General features: G+C 37.4%; 1 protein-coding gene across 1 annotated transcript in view; it reads right to left on the bottom strand.

Annotated features, from left to right (window-relative positions):
- LOC311211165 (VPS10 domain-containing receptor SorCS1-like) overlaps positions 1–25,369 on the bottom strand; it is a gene marked incomplete at both ends in the record, with an annotated part of 286,853 nt that overhangs the window by 153,958 nt on the left and 107,526 nt on the right. The window contains one exon of the mRNA XM_084289719.1: positions 6,368–6,467. Within this exon, the coding sequence (XP_084145845.1) occupies positions 6,368–6,467 (100 nt within the window). The remainder of the gene's footprint in view (positions 1–6,367; positions 6,468–25,369) is intronic.

Raw genomic sequence — 25,369 nt, forward strand, 5'->3', positions numbered from 1 at the left:
ACTAACAATTAAAAATATTTGGACTTTATCTTTTTATTTTCGTATGGTGGGCACAAAAGACAATCTTATGAAATAGAAGTCTATTCTCAGTCAATAGCAAGTGTGCACAAGTAGAAGCAGTGCACAGGTAGATGCATTGATCTTGAGTCTACAGATATTACAAGCTGAAGTGAAAATCATATGTATTATCATAAGGACATAAGATTTTCTAGCAGTCACCAATCTTTTCCACAAAAATATCTTATTTGCATTAGCTTCATAAAAAATAATAATAATAATAATAATAATAATAATAATAATAATAGTGCAGCTTTTAACATTAGTAGACTTCATCCATCCATCTTGTGGAACTGCAGAAAATGAAAAAAACTCTTAATTTAGGGGTAAGGCATCCCTTCTCCTATGGAAAGTGATCTATTATGTGCACAGTCTTATCAGAAATCCACTGAACCACCACAAAAGCCCAAAATAATTCCTGAGCCATGTAGGTTCAGGATTTCAACTCTTTCTGATCAGGAGGTGAAGTCTTAAAGCAAAATTGTTGAATGAGATTAGACAACTGTGCTTGGAGAAAAGATATGTGAGAAAGAACCCATTAGAAGATCACTGAAGAAAAGGCTCTGTATTGCTATCAAGCCCAAATAGCCTGTCAGACCAGCAAAACCAGAGGATGATTCCCAGTCCATGCTCTTTTGACTCATTCCCTCCAAAATATTTTCTCTGAAGTAAAAGATGAGGCTACTAAGCATCATCTACAGTCACAGTGTAAGGACATGAAAAACAAACAAACAAACAAACAAACAAACAAGACTTCTACATATATCTTCTTATGCTATATATGTTTTATTCTAAAAAAAAAAAAAAAAAAAATCATTTGATAACATTTATGTTTCAATCTGCAAAATACTTCAGTATAAAGTGGTTCCTCCCTTTCAACTGTAAGAGAAGATCTTTCTTAAACATCTCATTGAAATCTCCTGTAGAATACATCATTAAGAAAAAATATTCACGTCCGTAAGACAATGCCTTTTTGGTCCCTTACGACTGCCTCTTTCAAGGCTGCACTCACAGCCCGCAGCTAACGAGTACCTTTCCTTCCCAATGAAAAAAAGCGCAACAGAATAATCGATGTTATCACTGCAAGAGCAGACTACAAGAGCACTTTGGGTTATTGGCATGACTGATCAACTATAGACCCAGGGTCTCCCACTGTGCCTAATTTGCTAAGGATGCCATCCCTTGACAGTCACAGGATCTGGCTCAGTCTGCAGTGAGCTGTGCTTTGAGCTCTGCTGAGCTCTAACCTGTCTGATACAAACTGTTTGTCTTTACACTAAAATTTACAGAGGCCTACAAGGAGGACACAACTGGAAAGAACTGTATTTCCTTGAGCACAAAAATCAAGCCTTGCCATCACATCAGACTTCTGAAATTTTCCACAATAAGACTGGTGAGAGAGAAAATTTTGATCCCAATCTGATTTCAGCAACTGAAGTTATCAATTTCTAGAGAAAAAGCAATGACAGGTAGAACTCAGGTTCATCTCTATGGAAAAAGATGTTTTCCCCAAGGCTCAGAAGATCAGGTACAACAGCCAGCGCAAAGAACATAGCACTGGGTCTCAACTTTTATACAACTATACAGTTGTAGTTTACATTTCAAAATTATAAACCTCCCTGAAGCAAATGAACTCTTCTAATAACACAGGATACAAAGTAGTGCTCAATCATTCACATTCAGGCTAGTATGGGTAAATCTTCTCCTGTCTTTCATGACTGGCAGATAGAAAGATTTCACCAACTCTTCTCCCCTCCACCCACCCACACTAGAAAGAACAGAAGGCTTGGGCCCCATTTCTTTAGCTTCCTTTCATTTAAGACTCATTAATAGAAATGAATTTGAAGCAGTTAGGGATCTAGCCAGAACTGAAACCCATGCAATTATATTTACAATAAATACCCGTTATCTTTGAGCTACACACACAACAGGACAGTGTTTAACATGCTGTGATAAAGGTGTTAATCACAACACTAAGTATAAAAGAAGAGGAAGGCATCTGTAGTCCATTCATCTTTTGAGAGAAAGAAAAGAGGACACTGTACTGCACAGCAATTATCCAAACAGTTGGAAGAATAAAAGGAAAATTCAAGGCAGGTCTGTAAAAAGGAAGAGAGAACACAAAACGAAAAACCTAACACAGGCATTCAAACCCACAGGATGCACCAGTCCTGTTAACAGCATAAAGCTGTTGGCAGATACTATCACCCAGTATTTATTAATTAACTGGAGATACATGGATGCAATGGGCTTGAAAGTACAAAGAACGAACAGACCGTTTTCTTTGCAGAGTCAGTTTGTGCAGTGTGCTGTATACAAGGGTGCAGCGTCTAAATGGGCTAGCAGCACATCTCTAGTCAAAGAAAACTTCTAGTTAACCAGTCGTAAAATCCCACCCACCCACACCCACTTATTTCCTATGGGTCATAGCCATGATTTTCCATGCAATGCTTGAAAGCAACCTATTTGAAATGTTTTCATAAAGAAAGACCATAAAACTTGGTGTGTGCAAATTTGTAGGAAGGCAAATGTCAAAGTTTTGCAAAAGGATTTTCAAGTTATCAACATGGATTTCTAGTTTGTTTTACTTTTTAACCCACTAGTGCTTTATTCCCAAACACTATTTCTTCATGTAGAAACCTATAAATCATTTTATATCCCCTCGCAAAAGGCTGTATGCACCTAAAATATAAACCAATGTTGACATACATAAGCCTAGGGATATATTATACATTGGGGATTGTCTCTTCTGAAAACTTGTTGACAAATACTCAAGCATCCACAGTGTCTTTTGCAAGATCCATGTGTTATGATTTTTTTCTTCCCTGGTCTGTGACATCAATCATAGGGACAGTTAGTACAGTAATTTAGTGGAAGGAGAGAATACTGAAAAACAGGGTTTCCACCTCTCTTATTGCCAGGGCTAATACATCAGTATATTACTTACAATTTTCTGTAATTTCCTAAAGAAAATACTGTAATTCAGAAAAGTAACAAGTGACAGCCATAGGTCAGCAGCTTAAGTTGTAAATATTGGCTTTGTTCTCACTTGTATTTTCAGACCACCCTTTTGTAATACGACATTGCTTGCAGTGTCTGGTTAAAGGATTTAAATTCATGAATAAGGAGACAAAAATTGGAATATGAAGGCTTTTAGAAAGAAATTAGTAGTCATAGTGAGAAGCTCTGCAAATCATGTATATTTATAGGTACATATTTTTATAGGCAGAGAAAAAAAAAAGTATAACAAACAATTTATTCAACTCATGTTCCATAATGTGAAAATCATCACAAATTCATGAACGAGTCTATTAATTATTTGAATTAATCTAATTACATGCATTCTACAGTTCAGTGTTCTAACTGCTCCGCTTTTCAAAGAACAGACAAGACTATGTACAAGATATACTTGGTTTCCTCATTGGAAGCAATTGGTCTTGAGTTAGCAAATTCAGCATTTTCCTTGTTTCAATGGGACTATTCCTAGAAGTTAATCAAGTTCTAAAGGGACTTTTTTTTTTTTTTTTCCATTAAGAAGGCAGCATCAGTAAGTTAAGCACATGCTGCCCCCCATTGAATCACTGTTGTAGCAAGATCTACCTGCAAGATAATAAATAAATAGACTACCTATTTTTCACTGTTGAATAAGTCTTTTCTCTCTGCAAAGGAAAGCCTTGTGGAACAAAGAACATTGAAGGTTGCAAGTGCAGTCAGAAAAATCACTTTCTACATATTATATATTTAGGGAGAACACTGTTACCATTTGCCCAGTGTTAACAACAGCTGTGTATAAACCCTTCATAACTACAAAATGTATATTATAAAATTCATATATTTTCAAGCAATTGAAACTCAGAATGAAAAAAAATGTCTGCAGCTAACCACTTGGCCCACAATAGTGAAACAAAACGCTACTTTCAGAGTAGAGTTTCTTGCAGCAATATCACAATTTCAGGAAAGGAAAAACAAAACAAACAAAAAGAAAAGGTCTTAGGATCCAGAGGTTTTAACTGATTTTTTTTTGGTGTTAAAAGCTGTAAATGTTTCCCTATGCCTTACATTCTATAGCAGGTATGATAAAGACCCTAAGGCTTCTAATATTTTTGCCTTCCGCTGCAAAAGCACTTTTAGTGTAGAAGTACTACATAGCTCTACACTCTCTTCCCCATGCTTTCTTAATCATGGGAGATGAGCTAGGTGTTTAAAGCTAAATGTTTCCTGGAGGAATAGTTTGATATTATACAGAAATAGATAGCATAAGCAGATCCTCCCAAAGTTCTCCATGCAGACCTAATTCTGCTCTTGCTCAAATAAGTTTTGTAAAATTCAGTCTTAGACCTTTACTAAGGTCTTTTCATCCCAGGTGTTGCAGCTTTCCTCTGGCACTGTCCCATATTGATTACAGGCCAACTTTAGTACGGTCTGTTGCCAGAATGGGCAGTTCCACCTTTCCAAGTGAAATCTTTTTCTTTTCATCTATTTGTTTTTTGAGCTGGAAAGGTATTAATTTTCAGGCAGATTAGTCTTTGATCCAGCTCACCAGATGGCTACACAAACAAGTGTGGCAGTGTGAGGGAGGGAGCGGGAAGATGCAGCCAGTGGTGGTGAAGGATTTTCAGAGCCAGCATGCACTTAAGTTATCCTAATATGCCTGCAAAACCCTTAGTTTCTGGTTTTTCTGCACCACAAAAGTTAAAGGATCATACAGATTTTGCCCAGCTAAAACACTTATTACTTCTTTTGGAGAATAGCATTATTACTCTCCAGCAAACATCAGGTATGATTATATGTAAACTTGCCACACTACAGTTTATGTGCCAGGAGATTATCCTTTCAAACCTCATACCTGAAAGACATTTGAGTGATAATTTCATTATTCAGCTTCTAATGAAAAGCTTTAGATCTCTGTCATGGGTCAGCTGTAATGAGACAATATCTGTCCACTAATTTAGGAACATTTAATCCAGTTTTCATCCTAAGGCTTCACCTTGCAGTCAGTAGGAGAAAATTAGGCAACACTTGGATGTGATTTGTCTCATCCTAGGGTCAATTTCTTAACAGGTCCAATGACTTACACCTAGAGGTGCCAGTTCCTTTTGAATAAAGAGTTAAACATGATCTACAAGAGAATAATGGTAGGCATTGTCTCCTCTGTTAGGACAGGTCCTTCTGCCTTTCCTATTCTCTCTGAAAAATGAAAACAACATCAACAGTAAGCTTAGCTGTTCAAATATACAGTGCCTCCTTCGCAAATGAGTCTTCACTAGCATTTTCTGCTGAAGCAATGCAGTTCTTACTGGAACAATTCAAACTATGTAATAAGACAGAAAGCAAAAAAAATAAAATGACATTATCCATGTTCATAACCCCTTTGGTAAAAGATAAAGCTGGAGTTTGGTCTTCTACATATTGAGTGTGCATAGTCCTATAGCTAAAAAGTTACAGGGATAATGATGTCACCACTGCAATTTCTTTAATCATGCCTTGATTTTTTTTTTTTTTTCCCCTGGACCAGCATATGAGGAAATCTGAAATTAAATAACTAGTAATTTCAGGAAGATTTAAGCTACTTTTTAATGTCCACACAAAAGCACCAGTATTAATAATTGCTTATCACCAACGATGAGATAACACAGGACCTTTAAACAATATCACTTTTACTAGCATATCCACATATATGAATACAAGTCTTCATCACCATTGTGAACTGCGCTTCATCACTTCCTATTGCATACCTCCAAATTACAAAAAAAAAAAAAAAAAAAAAAAAAGTCAAAAACATACATCAGAGAAGGCATCAGTTTCCTTTTATGAATGTCAGCATTACAAATTCTTAGTAAATTGTTACTCAGCAGGGTTCTTGCATGATTAAAACCTCCTGGGCTTTGGAACGCATTTTCTCTGCAGGATTTTGTCAAATCCCCTTCAGTTCACTACTGGGAGTACTTAAAAGAAATAATGTTACATACACTCTGGTCACTGTAGATGCATTTCTATCATTTTAATGAGTCTCTGTCAGTTCCAGAAAATATCACCACCAGGTAGAAGATAAGCAAACAATTAGATACATGATACCTATTACGTCTATCCATTTAATGGTCATCTTTTGCTAATATATATTTTTTGAAATACACGGGTAGGTGGTATGGGTGGTCTAAACCAGCATATATTTTGGTAAAGTTACATATTTTTTTTCAAGGTCAGGGAGACAGAGTTTCTAGTCAGTAATAGTGGATATTGAAGAAACAGGAAGAGTTTACTAGGACAAGTCACAGCAAAATAAAAAAGAGCCAATCACATTATCACCTACCTTACGTTTGTTTGTTGGACAAACATACAAGTAGCTCAAAATAGTCTTCAGGCCAACTTTATCATTCAGTTTCTCATATGTTGTCCCATAATCCGTTGACCTATAATTCAATGAGAGATTTCATAAGTACAAACACTTAATCACAGAACCACAAGTCACTTGGCGTCTTTTCAATGTAAGTTATGCTTTACATAGTAGAATGGCTCTCCGGAGCTTTTTGAATGATTCATGTAGTATATAATGATACTTAATTATATACACACACAGCATCATGTGAGTGCTTACAATTTGCATTTAAATTAGATTAGGAAAAATTAAAACAGCATCTTCCCAAAGCATTTTAAAATAAACATGTACAATGAGAAATGATAAATTCTGCATATAGAAGATGATAATGATTGTCAGAAATACTAAATAGCAGACAGTAAGAGACTAGAGTCATCTGCTTAATGTATACTTCAAGCTTAGACTAAATTTTGCTAAGATAAGAGTCTTTTCTCAGCATATTCTAATGTAGCCGCTTCGGTTGATTGTTCAGTTAAATTAGAGTTCAGTTTTCTATGAAAATCAGTGATGTGTTTTTGAAAAAACTAACCATACAAGCATTACAGCTACAATTTATGTGGTTTTGTTCACACAGACCAACAGAAAGTATGGACACATTTTATTCTTGCTTTAAGAACAATATTTTTCCCCCATTCAGCAGGGAAAATAATATATTTCTGTTATGAGTGTTGCCCATAGAGACATTGACTACACGTCTTGGGGAAGAACAAAAAAAACACAAACAAACAAGACTGTACAAAGTTCCCATAATATCTGCTCTGGATGCTTGACTAGAACCAAGATCAACTATCAGCAGAGTTTTTGTTCATTATGCAGCTCATGCTTGCTTGAATGATGTCCTAATATCCAAAGAACTTCGAGAATCAGCCCAAGTGTAATGCAGTTAGCCAAATTCACAAAGGTATTTAAAAAATACTTAATGCCTACCAAAGTACATTATCTTTTTATTTATTTATTTGCTTTTAAGGCAGTGGCACAGGAATTAGATTTTTGGATTGGATCCCACATCTAGAGCGGACTAAATTCATGCCATAGCTTTTGGGATTTCACATTTTGTAATCAGTACACAAATAACAGAAGAAGGCATTAGCTTGGACTTCCATCCGTTAAAACAAATTGCAACAAAATGTGAATTTGCATTAAAGCTGAGTCTTTGTATTTAGGAACTTTATCAAAGTATTTGCACGTGTCTAGTCTTTGTTCTGTAACAACTGGCCTGCGGTCCACAAACGTGATTTTTTCCTCCCCCTGCCTCTTATAAACCTTTGCGCCCATATAGATGCATGACCTTTGTTGGTTAGAAGATTAATGCCAAGTTCTCATAAAGGGAAAGATCAATCAGAAGATAAGGTCATCTCTCTCAGGAGCACAGCTAAACTAACCCAGCTATTTCCTTGGTGGAGAGAGGAGGAGGACACTGCTACAGTTATTTCTATTACTGAATGTTTCAGAGACCTTCCTGTGTTAAGGGGAAGGGAGACTGACCACAGCCTTGCCAAGGACTGCTGGTTCACTGTGGTAACCCTCTCCACTTCACTGCCCTGCCTACTCAGAAGTCATTATTTCTGCATCAAAAACAAGGTATGTTCTTGTGAATTTTAAGCTGAAAGATTTAATAATAATAATAATAATAATAATAATAATAATAATAATAATAATAATAAAGACTAAATCTGACCTGCTGAGTTAGGGAAAAAGACATGTAAATGAAGGAATGCACCTCTTTAAAACAGTGACAGTGATTTCAAAATGGGACCCTTCAAAAAGGGGTAAGAATGAAGAAAATCTGACCCATAAAATTTGTTTGGAAATTGTTAAAGGACACTCCCACCACAGTACAGCCAAACAGATGTTGAAGGCCTATTGCAAATGATAATCTTAGTCAGAAGTGCCAGCCCTTTCTTACTTCAAATCTCTAGACAATTATTTTGTATTCATAGCCTTATTTACAGGTAATGCCATCTACAGATGGAAGTGTACGCTTCTGTCAACATCTATAAAAGCAACTGAAAGGTTGGAAAACTTAGAAAACCATTTTTGGTTTGTTGTTGTTTTTGTTGTTTTGGCAGATGGACAAATATGCAAGTGATAAAAGGAGCTACTGTTAGATCTCGCTCACATCATCCTGTTCTAAATTAGTGATAGCCAGTCCTCCTACCTGCCCAGCTACAATCTGTTTTCTCTTACACCACTTTATAGTTACCCTTAGATTTAATAGACAGATAAATATCTTACAACAGCAGATGGGCACTCAAAAGTGCTTTAACACAAAGAGGGGCGGTAGATGCACACACAGAAAACAGTGGAAAAAAAGAGTCATATAAAATGAAACGCCACATACACCTAAAGCCTCTGTTGAGATGTGACCCGGGGATATCACCAATCTGCCTTTATCTTATTCCTGTTATACACATGTATACAACAGAGCAGACATCGATTAGAAGCCTGAATAACAAACTCTTCATTTATTGTATTAAATACGTATCTAAAGCAGCATGGTCTCCTATCCTATGAAAACTTATCAGCCATTTGGTGATCCAGGAAACTAGCCTAACCTGGAAGTGATGCAAAAGACAGATGCACCTCAGCAGGGCCTAAGAAATAATGTCAACTTAGGATCAACAAATTAAATTCCTGTTATCTGAAGGGGAACAGATATATATCACTCCCACTCTTTGTAGGGTAGAGCTGCTTCTCTGAAGCTCTGCAGAGAGAACTCTGTTTTAGTCTGTGTAAAATAAACAGAGCAAGCAGATGTCTGGCTAAATCATCTGAAAAGGACTAAACCCAGGACCTGTAGACCTGAAAAACACACAGCAAAGAAATGTCTGAAACATCTGCTGAAAAGACATAGCCAATGAAATAACTACCTATAACTGAACGAAGAACAAGTCATTTTATTAGGTCTTGTGTAGACATGCATGCTGCAATGTTTTTTTTTCCATGTATTTATTTACTTATTTGCTGGGGGGAGAGACATCGCAAAACAGGTTTCATCAAATAATTCAAATCCCCATGTAAAATGTTTCATTTCAGACTGTGGGTACAGTTATAGGCTAAGTCAAAGTAAGTCCAGCTGAGTTTGAAACACAAAGGTCTGCAGAGAGATATGAGATCTGTGCCAATCTAATTAAATGAGAAAAAAGCCAGATGTGTTAGGACATTGTGGACGTTACTGAAATGTAAACGAGTTAGACTAAAAGAATAATTTTCAGAAACAGAGTATTTAGACTCCATTCTGATAATTTCACACCTGTCCCACCATTTTAGTTGTAATTGGTTCCACTAAATCAATCCCAAATTTTACCAGTAGCTGTTTAGAATCAGATTTCCTACTTCGTTGGTGAATCAGAATGATTTCTGCAAACACCCAAAAAAAAAAAAAGCCCAAACTGTGGGACTGAAACTATGACTTCGTACATAATAAATTAAAACAAACCTGAACTAAAAACATGTAGAATAATTTATTTTTTGCAAACTGTTTGCAAGAAAGTTGACATTTAAATAACTTCATTATTATTCATTGATGGGGCTTTTCCCTCTCCTTCTGTCAGGGTAAATGACATTTCTATTATAGTATTATAATAAACTCCCACACATTTTAAATAAAGTCACTGAATTCCATTAGTCCACCTACTGTCATGAATATATCTCAATTCTTTCCTACCAATATTTCACAACTGTAATAAGCAACCTGAATCACCCAGTTACACGAACCCTATGGAAATTATCTTCGTTCTCAAGAAGCACAGACAAATTCAGAGGACTGTCAGTTTGAATATATACATTCAACAAACTCCCTAGCAAGTCACTGTTTACTCTCCTTTGTTACAAATTTAAGGTTGTCTGTACTTATTTAATGTAAGCTGCTGAAGACTTGAAAAATCAATCATTTGATTGGTTGGTCAAGGTTTCTTTTTGTGAAATATCTTTCTGGAACACTTATACCAAAAAAAAAAAAAAAAATTACACCAAATTTAAACTGTGTCACATCCTGTCTCCTGCCTGTAGAAGTGTGCAGCTCCTTTTATGGAGTACAGCTTTCACCCCATAAAAGACACATTAACTGATTAAGTCCCTTATTATAACACATCATTAAGAAGCATTTTATTTCCCTTTTTGCCACCAACTATGCCTGCTTTCTGTGTGCTAACAAGACATTTTATTTTTTTTTTCCTCTGATCATCAGAAGATTGTCTTATGTATTATGTCCTCAACCTCCTCATCCCTCCACAGTTTAATTTGCTGCTCTAACTGTTCTCAGAATAGCAGCCAGCCCAAGAAGGCAGGGATAGATGCATCTGTAATGTGGTTAGGGAGCAGTAGAACAGGGCAACCTGTCATGACCAGGAAGAGTGTGAAGAGGTGGGCTCTAGTCTGTTTTTCCTTCTGCACACGAATTCAATCCTGGCAGAAGTCAGATATTTTAAGTAAGAAACAGCAATGATTATAAGATTATCTGTTCCAAATTCTCACATAACTACATTTGCCACCTGGTTTTCCTCCAAAGGGACTGGCCAGTTGATCACAAGTTGATTTACCAGTCGCCGTTATGTTGCTCTCTACTTGCGCAGATTTTTGGATAGAAGGATTTTAGATTGCAGAAGGCAGAACTGTGGTGTCACAGGCTGCTCTTACAAAAGGCTTTCACTAAAGAAGTTTTTCAATAACGGAATAATTACCATTTAAAATGATCTTGCATCTCTTAACATGAAAAATAGGCGAGCTAGCACTTCAGAACCATATTTGTGTTCCTGCATATGGTGTTTCAAGCCTAAATTCTACAGTATTGTTGTAGACTTTTGCATTCTTGCTTTCTGGGGATTTTTGCAGACTGAGGTGCTATTCCCTCATCACTTAAATTGAAACTCTTTCCTTTATGGTTTTATAGCCGAGTACTAAAGTTTCTCATTGATTTTTGTCATGCCACCGTGTTTCACAAAAGCTAATAATGTCAAAGTCTTCTTCAACAGATAACAATTTAAGTTCATATGTTCCACCTATTAAGCCTTTCACAAGCCATTGAGAGATGCCACTTTTGGCTTGGTGCCTATTTTGATTTAACTCCTTCATGGGTAACCCCAGCATTTTTTCCAGAAATGAATGATTTGATCTCAGCCTCTCACTCACAGAACAGGTGGGTTTTGTCTCCTGATATTTATTTTCATTGAAAATCATTTGTTTTTAAAAAGAATGACCTCACTTCACCTGAGTATTTCTCACCACTGTCTGACTTGCTAACCCATTGTGTAAATACTTCTCCAAGGCCTCACCCATTTCCAACCAGAACTGTTTGGGTCTCTCAGGGACAGGCATTCTGAAGAAAGTTACGTCTCAACTTTGAAGAGCAACTGCAAGATGTAAATGTAGTGAAACCTGTGTCCTTGGACCTTCCTCGGGCAGGTTTTTCCTATGCAAAGAGGCTGCCCTTGCCCTCATTTCTACATGTTTCTCTCCTGATGCCGTACTCTGAAAGGCAGTTGGTCCCCTTCAGCACACAGGCTATCAAGTTAGAGTGTTTAGGAATTTTTCCTATGGACTTTTTAAAGAACACAGGATTTTTATATAAAATGCCTTTATCTCACTGACCAGCCAGAACCTTTCTAAATGGAAAGCATTCCTTTCCCTGCCTTGGTGCCTCTGGAAAAGGCCTTTCTGCAGCTTGGACCTAGCCCATGTATTAATGTTTTCCTGGCCTCCTCTTCCTTGTTTTATTGGGGAATCTTAGCAGCATTTTAGCCATAGCTTGTGTATTTTAAGCAGAGATTAATCTAAATTGAAGCTTGTTCAAAGAAGTGTCCAGGTGTGGTTTTTTTCTTTTTTTTTTTTTCTTTTTTTTTTTTCTTTTTTTTTTTTTCTTTTTTCTCCACGTTTCATAAGGGTTTGGTTCAAAATGGCGGTGTTATCATGTGACCTGACAGCAGTGACAAGGCAAAGAGTTAGTTAACATTTTTTAATTTCATTACTGTAATGGTAGTACTCATGTCACGGCACTAAAAACACTTCAAATTTACCCTGACAGGTGGAAATTAACTTTTAAAGACATCTCCAGGGTAAAGAAAAAGAAGAGATTTCATAACTCAAGGGACCCACATGCCTCACTTCCTAAGAGAACACGTCTCCAATGACTTTTTCCCTCATGAGGCCCTCAGCAGGCTGGCAAGTATTGCTGCTGTTCTCATTTTCTAGGTGAGGGAAACATGAGATAACTAATTTTTACATTCCAAGAAAGCCTGTGACAGACCCAAATGCATATCCCTTTAGGCTCCACTGACTTCCCACTCCATCCTGACAGCATAAATTTTCTGAGATTTTGTGTAAATAAGGATTGAAAAGAGCCTTAACATAAATGTTAAAAGGAAGAAATGCAAAATTAAATATAGTTTAAATGTACATTTTAAAAGAGGTTTTAAGCCTCCATTTTGAAAGTGTCTTGCTTCCAGTTTGAGTTCTGACTGTAGGTTTTACTAGAAATAAAGTTAATAGATTTTTATATGAATTTATGGAAATGTGTAATTTTTTCTGTTATATAAAGAATTTACTCATCATAAAATAAAGTTTCCCATCTATGGAAGCTGTCTAAGAAACTCAGGGGAAGGGCAAGGGGCTGAAAACAATAGAAAACCATGAATTTGATATTTCTTTGCATAATCACTTAAATTAATTCATTTTCCTTCTTTTTAATCAGCTTTTATTTGGAGTAATCTAAATGAACAGAAATATACACTCTCAAATTTCTTGCAATTTTTAACTTAATATAGCTCAGCTGATTAATGCTATAAATAATTTAAAGATGTGACAAGAAGGAGAAGCAGCTCATTTTAACATCCAATCCAGATTTTACATATTGAATTAGATAATTATTCAAAACATTAACCAACCAAGAAAGAAAGGAAATGGGGGGAGAAGGGGGGAGGGAGGAGGACCAGGAGGTGTTATCTGTAAGTGACCCAGATAAGTTGTTTATTTTTCTTCAAACAAACAAATAACTTATCTGCTTTTTTATTTTTTATTTTTTTATAGTGGTTGAAGAAAAAAAATATTTTTGGTTAACTTGCTTTCGCTGATATTTCAGTTGGGAGTAAGTAACTGAGGAATATTTCTTTCCCTCTCTCTAAGGTAGGTGGTTCCTCAGGACTATATGATCTTTGAAATAGGGACAATCCATTCCCTTGCATGCATTTAATAAAGGGCATGCCAGAATCCATATCTATGTGGCTAAATCTTCATGTGCTGAAGCAGGCTGAAAGGATAGGATGCAGTTTCACAGCCATCCATACTTACTATCACCTGGAGCTGAGCTGATCTCACGGATAGGTTTCAGGTCAACATGACTATTATGGCTTTAACAACCTGCACCTTTCACCATGCAATACATCTTCCTTACCTTTCACAAGGACAAAGAGAAAGAAAATCCTTTGCAACTTGTGAAGTTTTAGGAAAACAATCCTAAACAATATTTCTTCAGATCCTCACATCTTACTGAATAGCCATGCAAAAGCATAACTAGCATCATTATTTCCATGTTTAACAATCTAAAGGCATCTTGTGCTTGCAAACTGACATTAAGACTTTATTTTTTCAAAAAAGTTTCTGATGCCACCACTGAATTTAACAGAAGTAACATTCCACTGTATTGTGAAGATAGGCTTCTTTTCCTTCAGGTTCCAGAGAAATTGTAGTATAAAGGTTGGATACCCAAAGAGCAAGATTGGACACTACAGTAGAAAAAATATATAAAATTTGAATTAGATAGGCATGTCGCACATTTTCTTCCCCTTTAAATGTTTTCTAAGTGTAGATGTCTGTCCCGTGTTGCTTGACCAATAACCCCCTTTCACTGTGCAATGATTTCTCTTACCAGCAGGCTAAGAACAAAAATATTTGGGAGCTATTATATAATTTATATTATATATACATATACACAATATACATATAATATTATATATATAAAATATATATACAAGAAACTGAGATATTGATTACCCTTGTGTATCTGACTGTATATACACTCCAAGCATTTCTTCCTTCCCTGTCAAAGTCTATAGCACTGTTCAAAAAAGAATAAATAAATAAATCCATTTGCCACCAGAACATTATTTCAAAGGAAGAAGACCTTGAGGAAGAGAATGAGAGTTTACTGGCAACAGACTTGGTCCTCACTACTTTAAAGAAATTTGAAGGAAGCTGTAGTCTACCTACAGGTGGAAGAGAACCAGTCTAGAAGATCTCCTCACCTGCCTTGTTTGTAAAAGCAGAGAGGCTAGGATGAAAACTTCCACCCTTTTTGTATCAGAGCATTCTCTTCCAGGTACAACTGCAGTTCAGAATGAAGTTATTCCCTTGGTCCCAGTCTGACTTAAGGGTTATGGTCATAATCAGAAAATCTCATCTTAGCTATGGAAGACACTATAGTTGTCCTTCCTTGATTTTAAATTGAAAGATACCATTTAAATTAAAATAATTCAGAGAGACTAATGATTTTGTCATATGTTTACAATGGGCACACTGACATTTCTGCACTCAGTGCTAAATTCTTATTTACACAGTAGTTCTTTGAGTGTTGTATCTTTCCATTTCCACCCAAGTCTGGTGTAAATCACACAAATAGCTAGGACTGTAGCCCAGTAATCATCACACTATTAACTTTCTAATTGATGGTAATGGCCAGAATAAATTTCAGGCACCCCAAGGGGTGGTTAATGGATTTTGTAGCTTGAGGGGAGAGCAACAGGAAGCTTTTCCATTAATTAGAGAGATGAGACAGCCATACATGTCCTACACTCCCCATCCCATCATAACACTGAGGTCATAGCAGCTTTGTTGAAAATGTGGGTGTTGCCAGGGGAAAAAAATAAAACAAACCTCAAAGCAAGCTTATATCAGTTATGAGATTGCCCATACTAGCTCAGTAGAGCTGTGTTAGCATCCGTAGTCAAGCTACACATCCGCAAAACTTCTTCAGACCTTCTCCAATTAAGAGCAAAAAGCTGTTTTCTTGCATAATAAAAATGTTGCAAGTCTTCTGTCTCTTAGTACATACCCTGCAGAAGAGGCTTTCTAGCTAGCACCCTCAAAGCACTTACAACAATATGCAATTTTCATTCTGTCTTACCAGTGCAAATCAACAACAGAAAATTAAAAGGTCCAAAGAGTCCAAGACATTTTCAAAATCATTGTCCAGATCCCTTCAGTTATAATGGAGTAACTCCATTGATTTCTAGGGACCAGTTACATTTAAAAAACATCTGAAAGTGTACCTTGTATTATATAAGATCTAGCTGTAAGATGGAATTCCCATCCCTTTGAGATGGGATACTCTCCCTTGTTGTGTTCCCCCCCCACATTTTTTTTTTTGCCCTGTTTTAAACCATCATGACTCCAAAAATGTGGATTGCATAAAAATACATTGGAAAAGGATTATGTGAAAAAAAACATCTGAGCGTTTCATCCCACTAGTACCAGAGTTATCATTATTCATCCAATTGAATATTTTATAATACATTCTGTCTGTAACCCCAAAGGAAAAAAAGTTCAAATGAAACCAAAAGGAAAAAATAAAAATGAAACTGTTTCAAATCATTCCAACATTTTCTGTCAAGATTTCATTTTTAAAATATTGTGAAAGATTTTATCTGACTAATGCTGCATTTCTCAGCAGAAAACTGTTCCAGTGAAAAGGTTTCAATTAGTTCTGAGTCCTAGTAGTGAACAGGCAGAGCCATTAGCTAGACTGTTTCCCTAGTCAGCCATATCACCTAAGAAAGAATTTGTTGCAGCATTTAAAAGCTGTAGAAATCTGTCTGAGCCTCAAATTCTTTGTAATATCCATACATGAGACAGGATGAGGAATATTGTACCCAAAAATTACTAATTAATGTTTTAAAGCATGCAAATACAATGAGTGTGACCTTTTTTCTTTTGTAAAACTACCTGAATGATGCAGCCATACCATTTCCTTCAGTTTCAAGCATACATCATCCAGAGTAACGCTGCCTTTTTTTTTCCCCCCCTCTTGGTTGGTAGGAGCATATTTATCACTATGTATCTCAAGGATCAGTGGGGTTATAAAGCTTGCTATTTATAACTACTCTCAGGGTATCGAGCAAGTGCCAGTAATTTGTTCTTTTGACATCTAACCTTAGGTCAACTCCAGTAGCAGAAGATGGATTTTTTACAGGAAATGAAATGAAAGTACACAGCAGAAGATTAATACAATTTCCTAAGCCTGAGGAGAATGCATGCTCCCAATCACTCTGCAGGGAAAAAAAAAAAATGGTCAGCAGCATGTATTAAGAATAGAGCAAGATGTGGTCAAGGTAAGGTGTTCAAACAGTCTATTAGAGGATTGATACACTGGCATTTGTGCATAGAGGAATTGCAGGCTGATAGTCTAGAAATGAGCTTAGCTCTTCTGGTTCTTTGATTTTGAAAGTCGTCTTTAAGTCAGAGTCAGCTACAGATAAAATGGTGTCTTGCTAGTACACTACTGGTAAATGATAAAGTTGAAGCTGAGCCATAAATTCCATACCAGAAAAATTCTGCACAAGATCAATTTACCATTTTGCTCTGCATTGCAAAAACATCTTGTATAGGTTTCTGGTTTTGAGAAAATAGACTGTAGATTGAAATGTTTTGAAAAGATTCCTTGATATTAAAATTCTTACTGATGGGTTATATTCTTCCATTACTCACAACTGCCTTTAGGCAAAATATGAAATTGGACTAGAAGATTATTTCCCCATGCCATCTGTTTTTAATTTATTTAGAATTAAAGTGAGAAAGGTCTTTCCAAAGCTTTGGGTGCCCAAAGACATTAATTATACAACCCAGTCATTAAAATAGTGTTTCCAGCAGGAGCTCAGCCAAACACCTGAGATATCCTTCTACCTTCTAAACATAATGGAATGACCATCCTCAGCCACCACCACTTCCCTTAAAACAGATGCATCTTCCAAAGTCCTTGGCAAGTCAGCAAATTTCAGCTTTGCTAGCCCACCTATAACAGTGTGTTCTTCAGTCACTGAAAGCCAGTTTTATTTAATTAGCAAGCAAATAGTAATTGCAATACAAAGATAATTGACAGCAACTTCTCTTATCTGACTTTGAACAACTTCTGCCAGCTATCCTCTCTTGAATTGTGAAAAGTGTCGTTTTTACGTTCTTAGTGACATTCAGTGAAAAGTCCAGTAGTCCCATCTCCATTGGTTAAATTAGAATTTACTTAAAATAGTTAAATATGTAAATTTCATACAGCAATGGGTCTAAAAACAGTACAGTAGTTATGATTACCATGTCTGCACCGAGCACCAACTTCCCCCTCGCCTAGCATCCTCCACAGCCAGCCCCCTAACCAATTTTAGATTTTTTCCCTTCATGGTACGCCATCTGTCCCCTAAAAAAAATTTACTCCCCCTAGATCTCTCACACAACCACAAAAGCCATGGAAACACCTAAATTTGCCTGCAGTGCCACACATGCTACCTCCAACAAAGTCCATCGCTTCCAGGCATGCTGCTCTCTGCTAACACAATTGTGTGATGACTAGTGCAATAGACTCGATCAGGCAGCATATGTTCATACTGATATATGTCCTACTGGGCAGGTGGTGGTATATATTATATGCACCCACTTATATTTCTATTGTAGGAAGTAGAGGTGGCATCAGTGGAAAAGAAAATGATCTTTCATATGTTTGATAGACAAGATATTAGTGTTTACTTCCAGGCTGTGAGTAATGTATCCTTGTTTGGGCTAGGTGCTAAATAGAACTTCTCATTATGCCTATGAAGTATTATCCAGTGCCACATGGAAGTACTCTATGTTCCAAAACATCTTGCAAAAACCACGCTAATTTCACCTGTGTGGTAGCCAAATCTTGTAGAACAAGGATTAGTAATTACAAAAGGTTCCAATTTGTGCTCTGATTACAAAGGTCACAGAGCTACATGAAGATAACACCCTCAAAAAAGAACCTTCATAAGTCCCTGGGCAATTGCCTGGGAGATGCTTGCCAAGTCCTGTCCTTCTGCTTGATGGAAAGTCACTGATAAATGTCCATAAAGTGGAAGGTCTTCAATTTAGTTTTGATTTATTAGGACCTACTTAGGATAGATACTTTGGGTAACACCTGTCACAACAGCCAAGCACTGCAACTGTCGTGTTGGATGGCAGGGAAGGGAAAGAGGCAAGAATATGGAAGTTTAAAATGTGAAGTTCTTCTGAGGAGCAGAAATTCCTGTATCACAGGTATCCCCAGAAACCCACTTTCAGCACCGTCTACACACACAGGTCTCCATCTGTCACACAGGTTGCCAAAAAAACAGGTAATTTGTTGCTTAAAGGTCCAGCAGCCAGTGAAATAAGACCAGATAACTGTGACCAATTCTTCTAGGTCTCCACAGATCAAAACCCTGCCAAAAATGCAATGAATCCCCCTTTTTCACTGGATTGGAATAGGAACATCATAAATACAGAGAAACTAGTTGGTACTTTTTCAGTGCTTCAGAACAAAGTTTCCTGTTCAGCCCACCTACTCTTTGGCACCTTAACTTTCACATCGTGGTTTTTTTTTTTTTTTCCTCTCCCCTCCTATCCCTATCATCTTCCCCATTTTAAAATTTATGGTTACCATTTAGTCTGATTTCAATTTCCATTAATATGTGCAACTGATGTACATTTAAGTGAATTTAATCATGTTGTAGTGACAGGTTTAGCTTAAAGCAGGTCTTCACTTAAAACTATCAAGTAAATTTCTTTTGAAAAGGTCAGTTTAACATTTAACAGGAGGGCCAATTTCAGACAAATTAGAATTTGCTCCACTTGTTTCGAGTGCAAACACTTCATGCCAGCTTCAGTGGAGGCAAGTCAATCAAAAGAGAAAAGTGTCAGGCACCCAAAGGGGAAGGTTTGTTTATGCCCCCCAACCACAGCCAGCCCAAAGGCTGCTCAGCAGCGTGGACAGAACTGAACCTTGTCTGAACAACCTTCTGCACTACTGACAGGGGTTATTATGTGTCCCCCATGAAGAATTACTATTGCTCCTCTGTCTCTGACAGCAGCAGTTCAGCTTTCCAGAAGAGTTGCAAGGTAAGCTGAAGCAATACATGTAATCCATTGCAGTGGCATCCTAACCAGTGGCCCAACTCCCCCATACCTAGGCAAAGACAAGTACCCTGCTACAGTTACCCAGACATCTCTTCCACTTTTTATTTTATTTACAAGGCTTCACTGTGACGCTACTACAAATCCTGAGTGGACTGCAAGTAGTAAGTCCTGTCTCCCTGCTTCAGGTGAGACAGAAAACCAGTACCCAGATCATTTGTTTAGCTTTCCCCAGGACACTGGGGAAAAGCGCTTTCCCAAAGCGCTGATAAAAATACTATAAGGATGCAAGAAAATGTTTTAGCATTAGCAGAGCCAACCTCAGCAGTGCAGTGCCTCAGTTTCATATAGTTTTTGTCAGAGGAACACCTCATAAGGTCACAGGTTCCCAGGTTTATGCTACAACAATGTATAAAAGCGTAGGATCAAAGTGGATACATTTTCCAAGCTCTGATCTTACTTTACCGCTGAGAGTTTAAATTGACAATAGCACAGGCAATTAGCGCACACCCACCTCCTCTGCACTGAATTTGCCAATACATTTATTCAATGGCTCCTAATTGCTGTAGCACAAAAAAAAAAAAAAAAAAAAAAAAAAAAAAAAAAAAGAGGAAACAATCACCTCCTTTCTTCTTTGAGACTTTTATACTGTTATGGGTTTCTGACATATCCCCATTAATTGTCACTTTTCAGACCAAAGAATCCTGCTTATCTCAATCCTTCCTTCTACATAAATCTCTCCTTACCTTGGCCCATCTTTATCGGTCTTCTTTAAACCTTCTTCAGTTTTAGCAAATTCTTTTTGAAATAAGATTGATCTAAACTGGACACAAATCAGTGTTCATGTTACTAGTGTATGGTGTTGCAGGATCTGTAATGCCCTAGAATTACAGACCCATTTAGAGAATCAAAATCCTAGTTCTTAAGTGTTTCAGTACTTACAAGAGCTTCAAAATTAACGTATTGTCATGGGAAAAGTGGTACATAGCCACTTAATTGATGTGGTTCACACATTCGAGCTTTGAAATTGATCAGACACAGAAGATGCCTACTACCATGGATTCAGGATACTTTTTTTTTATTATTATTCTAAAAGCCCATGTATTCACACCTGCTAGGAGGCAGCAACACTTATCCTCCTGGGAGGCAGAAAAATATTCCGTGGGAGCACAAAGTAAAGTCAAGACAAAAAGGGGAGAAAAGCTTCCCCTTTACTGTTCCCCTTCTGAAACTAGCATCTGGGAACTCCTGGCATCGTTTCAAATAAAAAACAAGACATAAGCAGTAGCATTTGGATCTTTGAACCAGAACCTGAAGGAAACACATGGTAACACAAGATCTTGCAGCATCTCCATGTCATTGATGGAGATGTTGACAGTCACCAAGATTCAGATCATCTGTTACTTCCCTATCCATAAAATAATGTGTCCTAGCAGACCTTTTCCATGGAAAAATAAAGTTTTCACTAATTATGTGTTACATCGGAATAGTTCCTGGAAACAGCTTTCTACAAGGACATATCCAAACTTCCTAGCCAGTTGGCTCTCTGATCTATATCAATTTGGTGACAAGTTTTAGTTTGAACCTTTATGTATTTATGAGTAAATACACTTTCAGAAATTCATCACCAAACATGAATTCTGTTTCTCCAGCTAGCTGAGTAGCTCCATCATGGTGCAAGTTTCAACTATCAAGTTCTCCAAAAGTCCTGGAAAGGCCTCAAAGAGCATCTTTGACACCTGCATTGTCATTGCCTGCACAATCTTGATTATTTTACAGACTTGTGCTTTTGCCTAAAAGGAGCAGTTAGGGGGGAAAACACCATAAAAAGTTCAGGGATAAAACTGAAATTCAGTCATCTGCAGGGTCACTTGGAAATGTTCCAGACACATGTTATCACCTTAGAAAATGCCAACCTGCCAAAGCAAAACTTTTCAGGAAGAAACTCCTGAATGGAGTTTTCCTGGCAGCTTATCAGAAGGAGCAGATTAGTTAGTTCTGTGAAGATAACCACCTGAGATGTAAGAGGCCCAGGTTTTGGTGGAAGGAAAGGGCAGCCTATAGCAAAATAGTCAGATGAAGTACTGATGTTTTTGTGGCTGTCTGAGCATCAAAACATAATCTGGGGCTGCTACTGCTGTGACCACCAATAATCTGAAATGTAAACCTCTTTCACAACCAAGCAAGCACAGATACAGACATTCTCAAATGATACAAAACTTCAACTTAGGGGCCTCCTCCACCTGAGGAGAGCTCCCTGCGCTCTATGAGCCACATATTTCTTACCGTTGTGGGATGATGCTACTTCAGCCCTTCAAACTCTGCTTCTGGGTAGGATAGAATAAGATGTTTAATAACGCAACTACATTCATGATTATGGAAGAGAGCAGTAGACCCACTGGCAATTTGACTAATAAAGCTGACAAAGTGATTGGGTTCAAAAGGGGATGGGCTCTCCCAGGAGCAGCTCATTAAAATAAAAATGAAACTGCACTTTTCCAGTGTATCAAAAATGATGTAATGGTCCATAAAAGTGAAGGGAACAGCCTGAAAAAGTTCACCTATGAGTAAGATATAGATAATAAAAATCAGTTAAAGGATGAAGCTAAGCTTGGACAGGCTCTTCCAGGTTAGCTTCATAGGATAGGTAAAGAAAATCTGCAAAGAAGAGGCTCTGCGTGGAAAGCCCTTGTGCCTGAAGAACTATATAATTGTAAACTATAGCTGAAGACAGCAAAGGTTTGGTAGCAATGGAGCCAACAACAGCTCTAAGGGAGGGCCATGACAAGTCTCAGAAAAAGAGATAGGGTTTCTATGTGAAATGTGTGGTTCCAAGAGAAAAAGAAAGGCTACTTTGCAAATGTAAAGCTGACTCGCCCACACATAGCACAGTAGCGGTTCTATGAAGTATCAACACTGCATGAGATTGCTGTGAGCCCAGAAAGTTTGCACGGTTCAAAATTTCTCATTGCAACACCAGATATAAAAACACATGCTAAAAAATTACCCTGAACTACTTTACAGTATGTCTGAGACATGAAATGGTAATCACCTGGAGATTTACAGTATTTTTCTAAACGTTTCTTCTTACTGTTTAAACAAAAACTGTTAGTTTAAGGACCTCTGTGTTCACCATTGATTCACTGATATTAAAAGAAAAGAAATTCAAAGAAAAGAGCATGCATTACTAAATTTCTTCAGCTACATTGACAACATGGAAGAATACAAATAGTATTTAGGCCAAATCTATCCACAAGAAACAGACAGAGTAAAATGCCTAAGTCTGTTCTACCTGTATGATTGAGTTTGAAGGGCCCCAGTCTGCTCAGGGTTGTGACAAAATGACAGAAAGCGAATTTTATTCTATTGGGAAACAGTAGAGAAAGATAAAGGAAATGCTGGTGATTGTGTTATCACCTTTGAAATATGAGATCTCTTTTGCCTCCTTGTATTAAGGCTACTGAGCTAAATCAGAGGCTGAATAGCCTTCACCCACTGGACTTGTGTGTAATGATCAACTTCTACCTCATCTAAATAAAACCTTCAAATAAAAAAGCCTCCTTTGGGTATTCAGGAAGGGAGATACCAGTTCAGCTAATTAGACGTAGCTGTCATAGCTGTTAATCAACATACCTGCATTTATCCCAATGATTGTACCAGCTGGGGAATTATTCCAAAATGAACTGAGGGACTAAGAAAGCACACCTTTGGGACATGCTGGAATAGAAATCTTTGGCTGACAGAGCAAACAAGATACAGGAAATGAAGCAGAAGCTGAAAGTAAAGTTTACTTTGAAAAGTTGTGAATGAAGATTGACAAAAGTCATTCTTGTTGCAATTAATAGACAACCTGACCTGTAGCCCTGGTAGGCAACTCAGTAAAGCCAGCTTTAGGGGAAGCACTGGTAACTAAAAGTATAAATTCCAGAAAGTCAGCCTAGAGTGCAGCAAATGACAGCACTGGAAGACAAACAGTAAGTAAATCACATGCAGACCCTGCCTGAGGGACAGGGGCGAGATCTCTGTTCTTCATCTCCAGACTAGCCCACTCCAAGCCTATTTCAACTAATGGAACAGTTATTTTATGCAGAATTAAGGCATTGTTACTCGTCTTCTCTGTGACTCTGGCAGAAAGACAATGCTAACAGTGCAGCTTCATTATTGTACCACTCAGCTGACAGTGCTGTCATGTTCTGTCCAATTCAGAGGCTAGCAAGTTCAGTTATTTGCATGGAAGTACCATACTTTCACAGGCTCCTGAGAGTGGTCTGCTGCTAGACGTGTTCCTACCAAGAATCTAGGCCTCCGCATTTTTTTTTGCATCTAGATGTTACAACTATATTTCAAATAACTCTCTGAGTTCATGAGCAAATGGAACTGAATTCAGTGAATTAGTAAGAGCAAACTTGGACCTTTAATAGCAGGACTGCTACCAGCTCAAGATCTGGGCAGATAAGATTAATCTCTCAGAAGTCTCTTCCACAGCTGTACTGCAATGTTACAGCTTCTGCCTCTAGACACCATGTACTGGTGTAGCTGGTGACTTAAAAAACAGGGCAACAACCTGCACCCACTATGCAAACCATGGAGCAATGGAGAGTCCATGGCACCCTGTTGCAGTGGGTCTGGAACTGGGCTTGATCAGGAGGGTCTAACAGTTAATGTATGATGCCTGATAATTTTTTCCTCTTTTGTCCTCAGAGAGGGCACAGTTATCCCAGTAACACATCAGCAAGGATAACAGCTTTATTGTTGAACCATTGAACAAACTTTCCCACTTGCACCCATTTCATTTCTCTCTAATACAGCACATCAGCTGACAGATATTGAAAAAGTCCTTTGAGGAAGAATTTGACTCAGGCTAGAGTTTACCTCTGCCCTAGTATCCCCAATCTCTTGGACAATAAGCCAATACATACTATTGAGGTATCTGAGCTTGACAATCCAAAAAGCTCTCTGGATTAACTAATCTCTTTTATTAACTTTAGCCCCTATTCATACACTTCAAACCTCTCTTAAATCAGGTAACAACAGCAGATGGAGTGAACTCTGCCCTGGCAGCACACTGAGCCATTGCCTGATGTGCCAGCAATGTCTCCCTGCTCCGTTGGGCTCACTTGTTTGTGGTATCCATCTGACTTGCTACATGATCAGATGCAACAGCCCTGCCCCAGTGCAAGGTCTGTTTTCATAGTAGCTGCATAACTCATAAGTGCCCAACCAAAAAAAAAAAAAATACTATTTTACAAATATTGATTCAATTTGTACCAATTATCTGTAAGAATTTTATGTATTTATGCATGGTTTAAAAAAAACATACATATCCTTCTCTTAGGATAAGAAAAACTGGTAACAAGCCTGGTCCAAAGCTTACCAAATTCCACATAAGCCTTTCCTCTAATTTAATTACAGTTTACAGGAGAGTCTAATTGTCACAAATATAATTACCTGAAAGTGTGCTAGGGGCTCTGGAATTGAGAAGACTAATATTTATGACATCTGCATTCAAAGTTCTAGGCTCTTATGTGGTGTTACATAAGAACATATATATAAGAACATATATAGCTTTCTATATATTTATAGTTCTATAAATAGAAATATTTATATTTATATATTTCTATATATTTATATTTTATAATTTATATTTAAACTCTTGAAGCTAACAAAGGAATGGACAGAAGCAGGGAGGCCAGAGAAGCAGTAATTTGAGAGGAAAGGAAGGGACAAACCCACGTGGGAGGACAGAATGACAATGCCCAGTGGGTTGTTGTAGAGGCATGTACAAGACAACTGTCAAGTGTAGACCAAATACATACATACATACAAATACAT

Source organism: Netta rufina (assembly GCF_964035555.1).
Source record: "Netta rufina genome assembly, chromosome: 7".
Classification (NCBI taxonomy): Eukaryota; Metazoa; Chordata; class Aves; order Anseriformes; family Anatidae; genus Netta; species Netta rufina.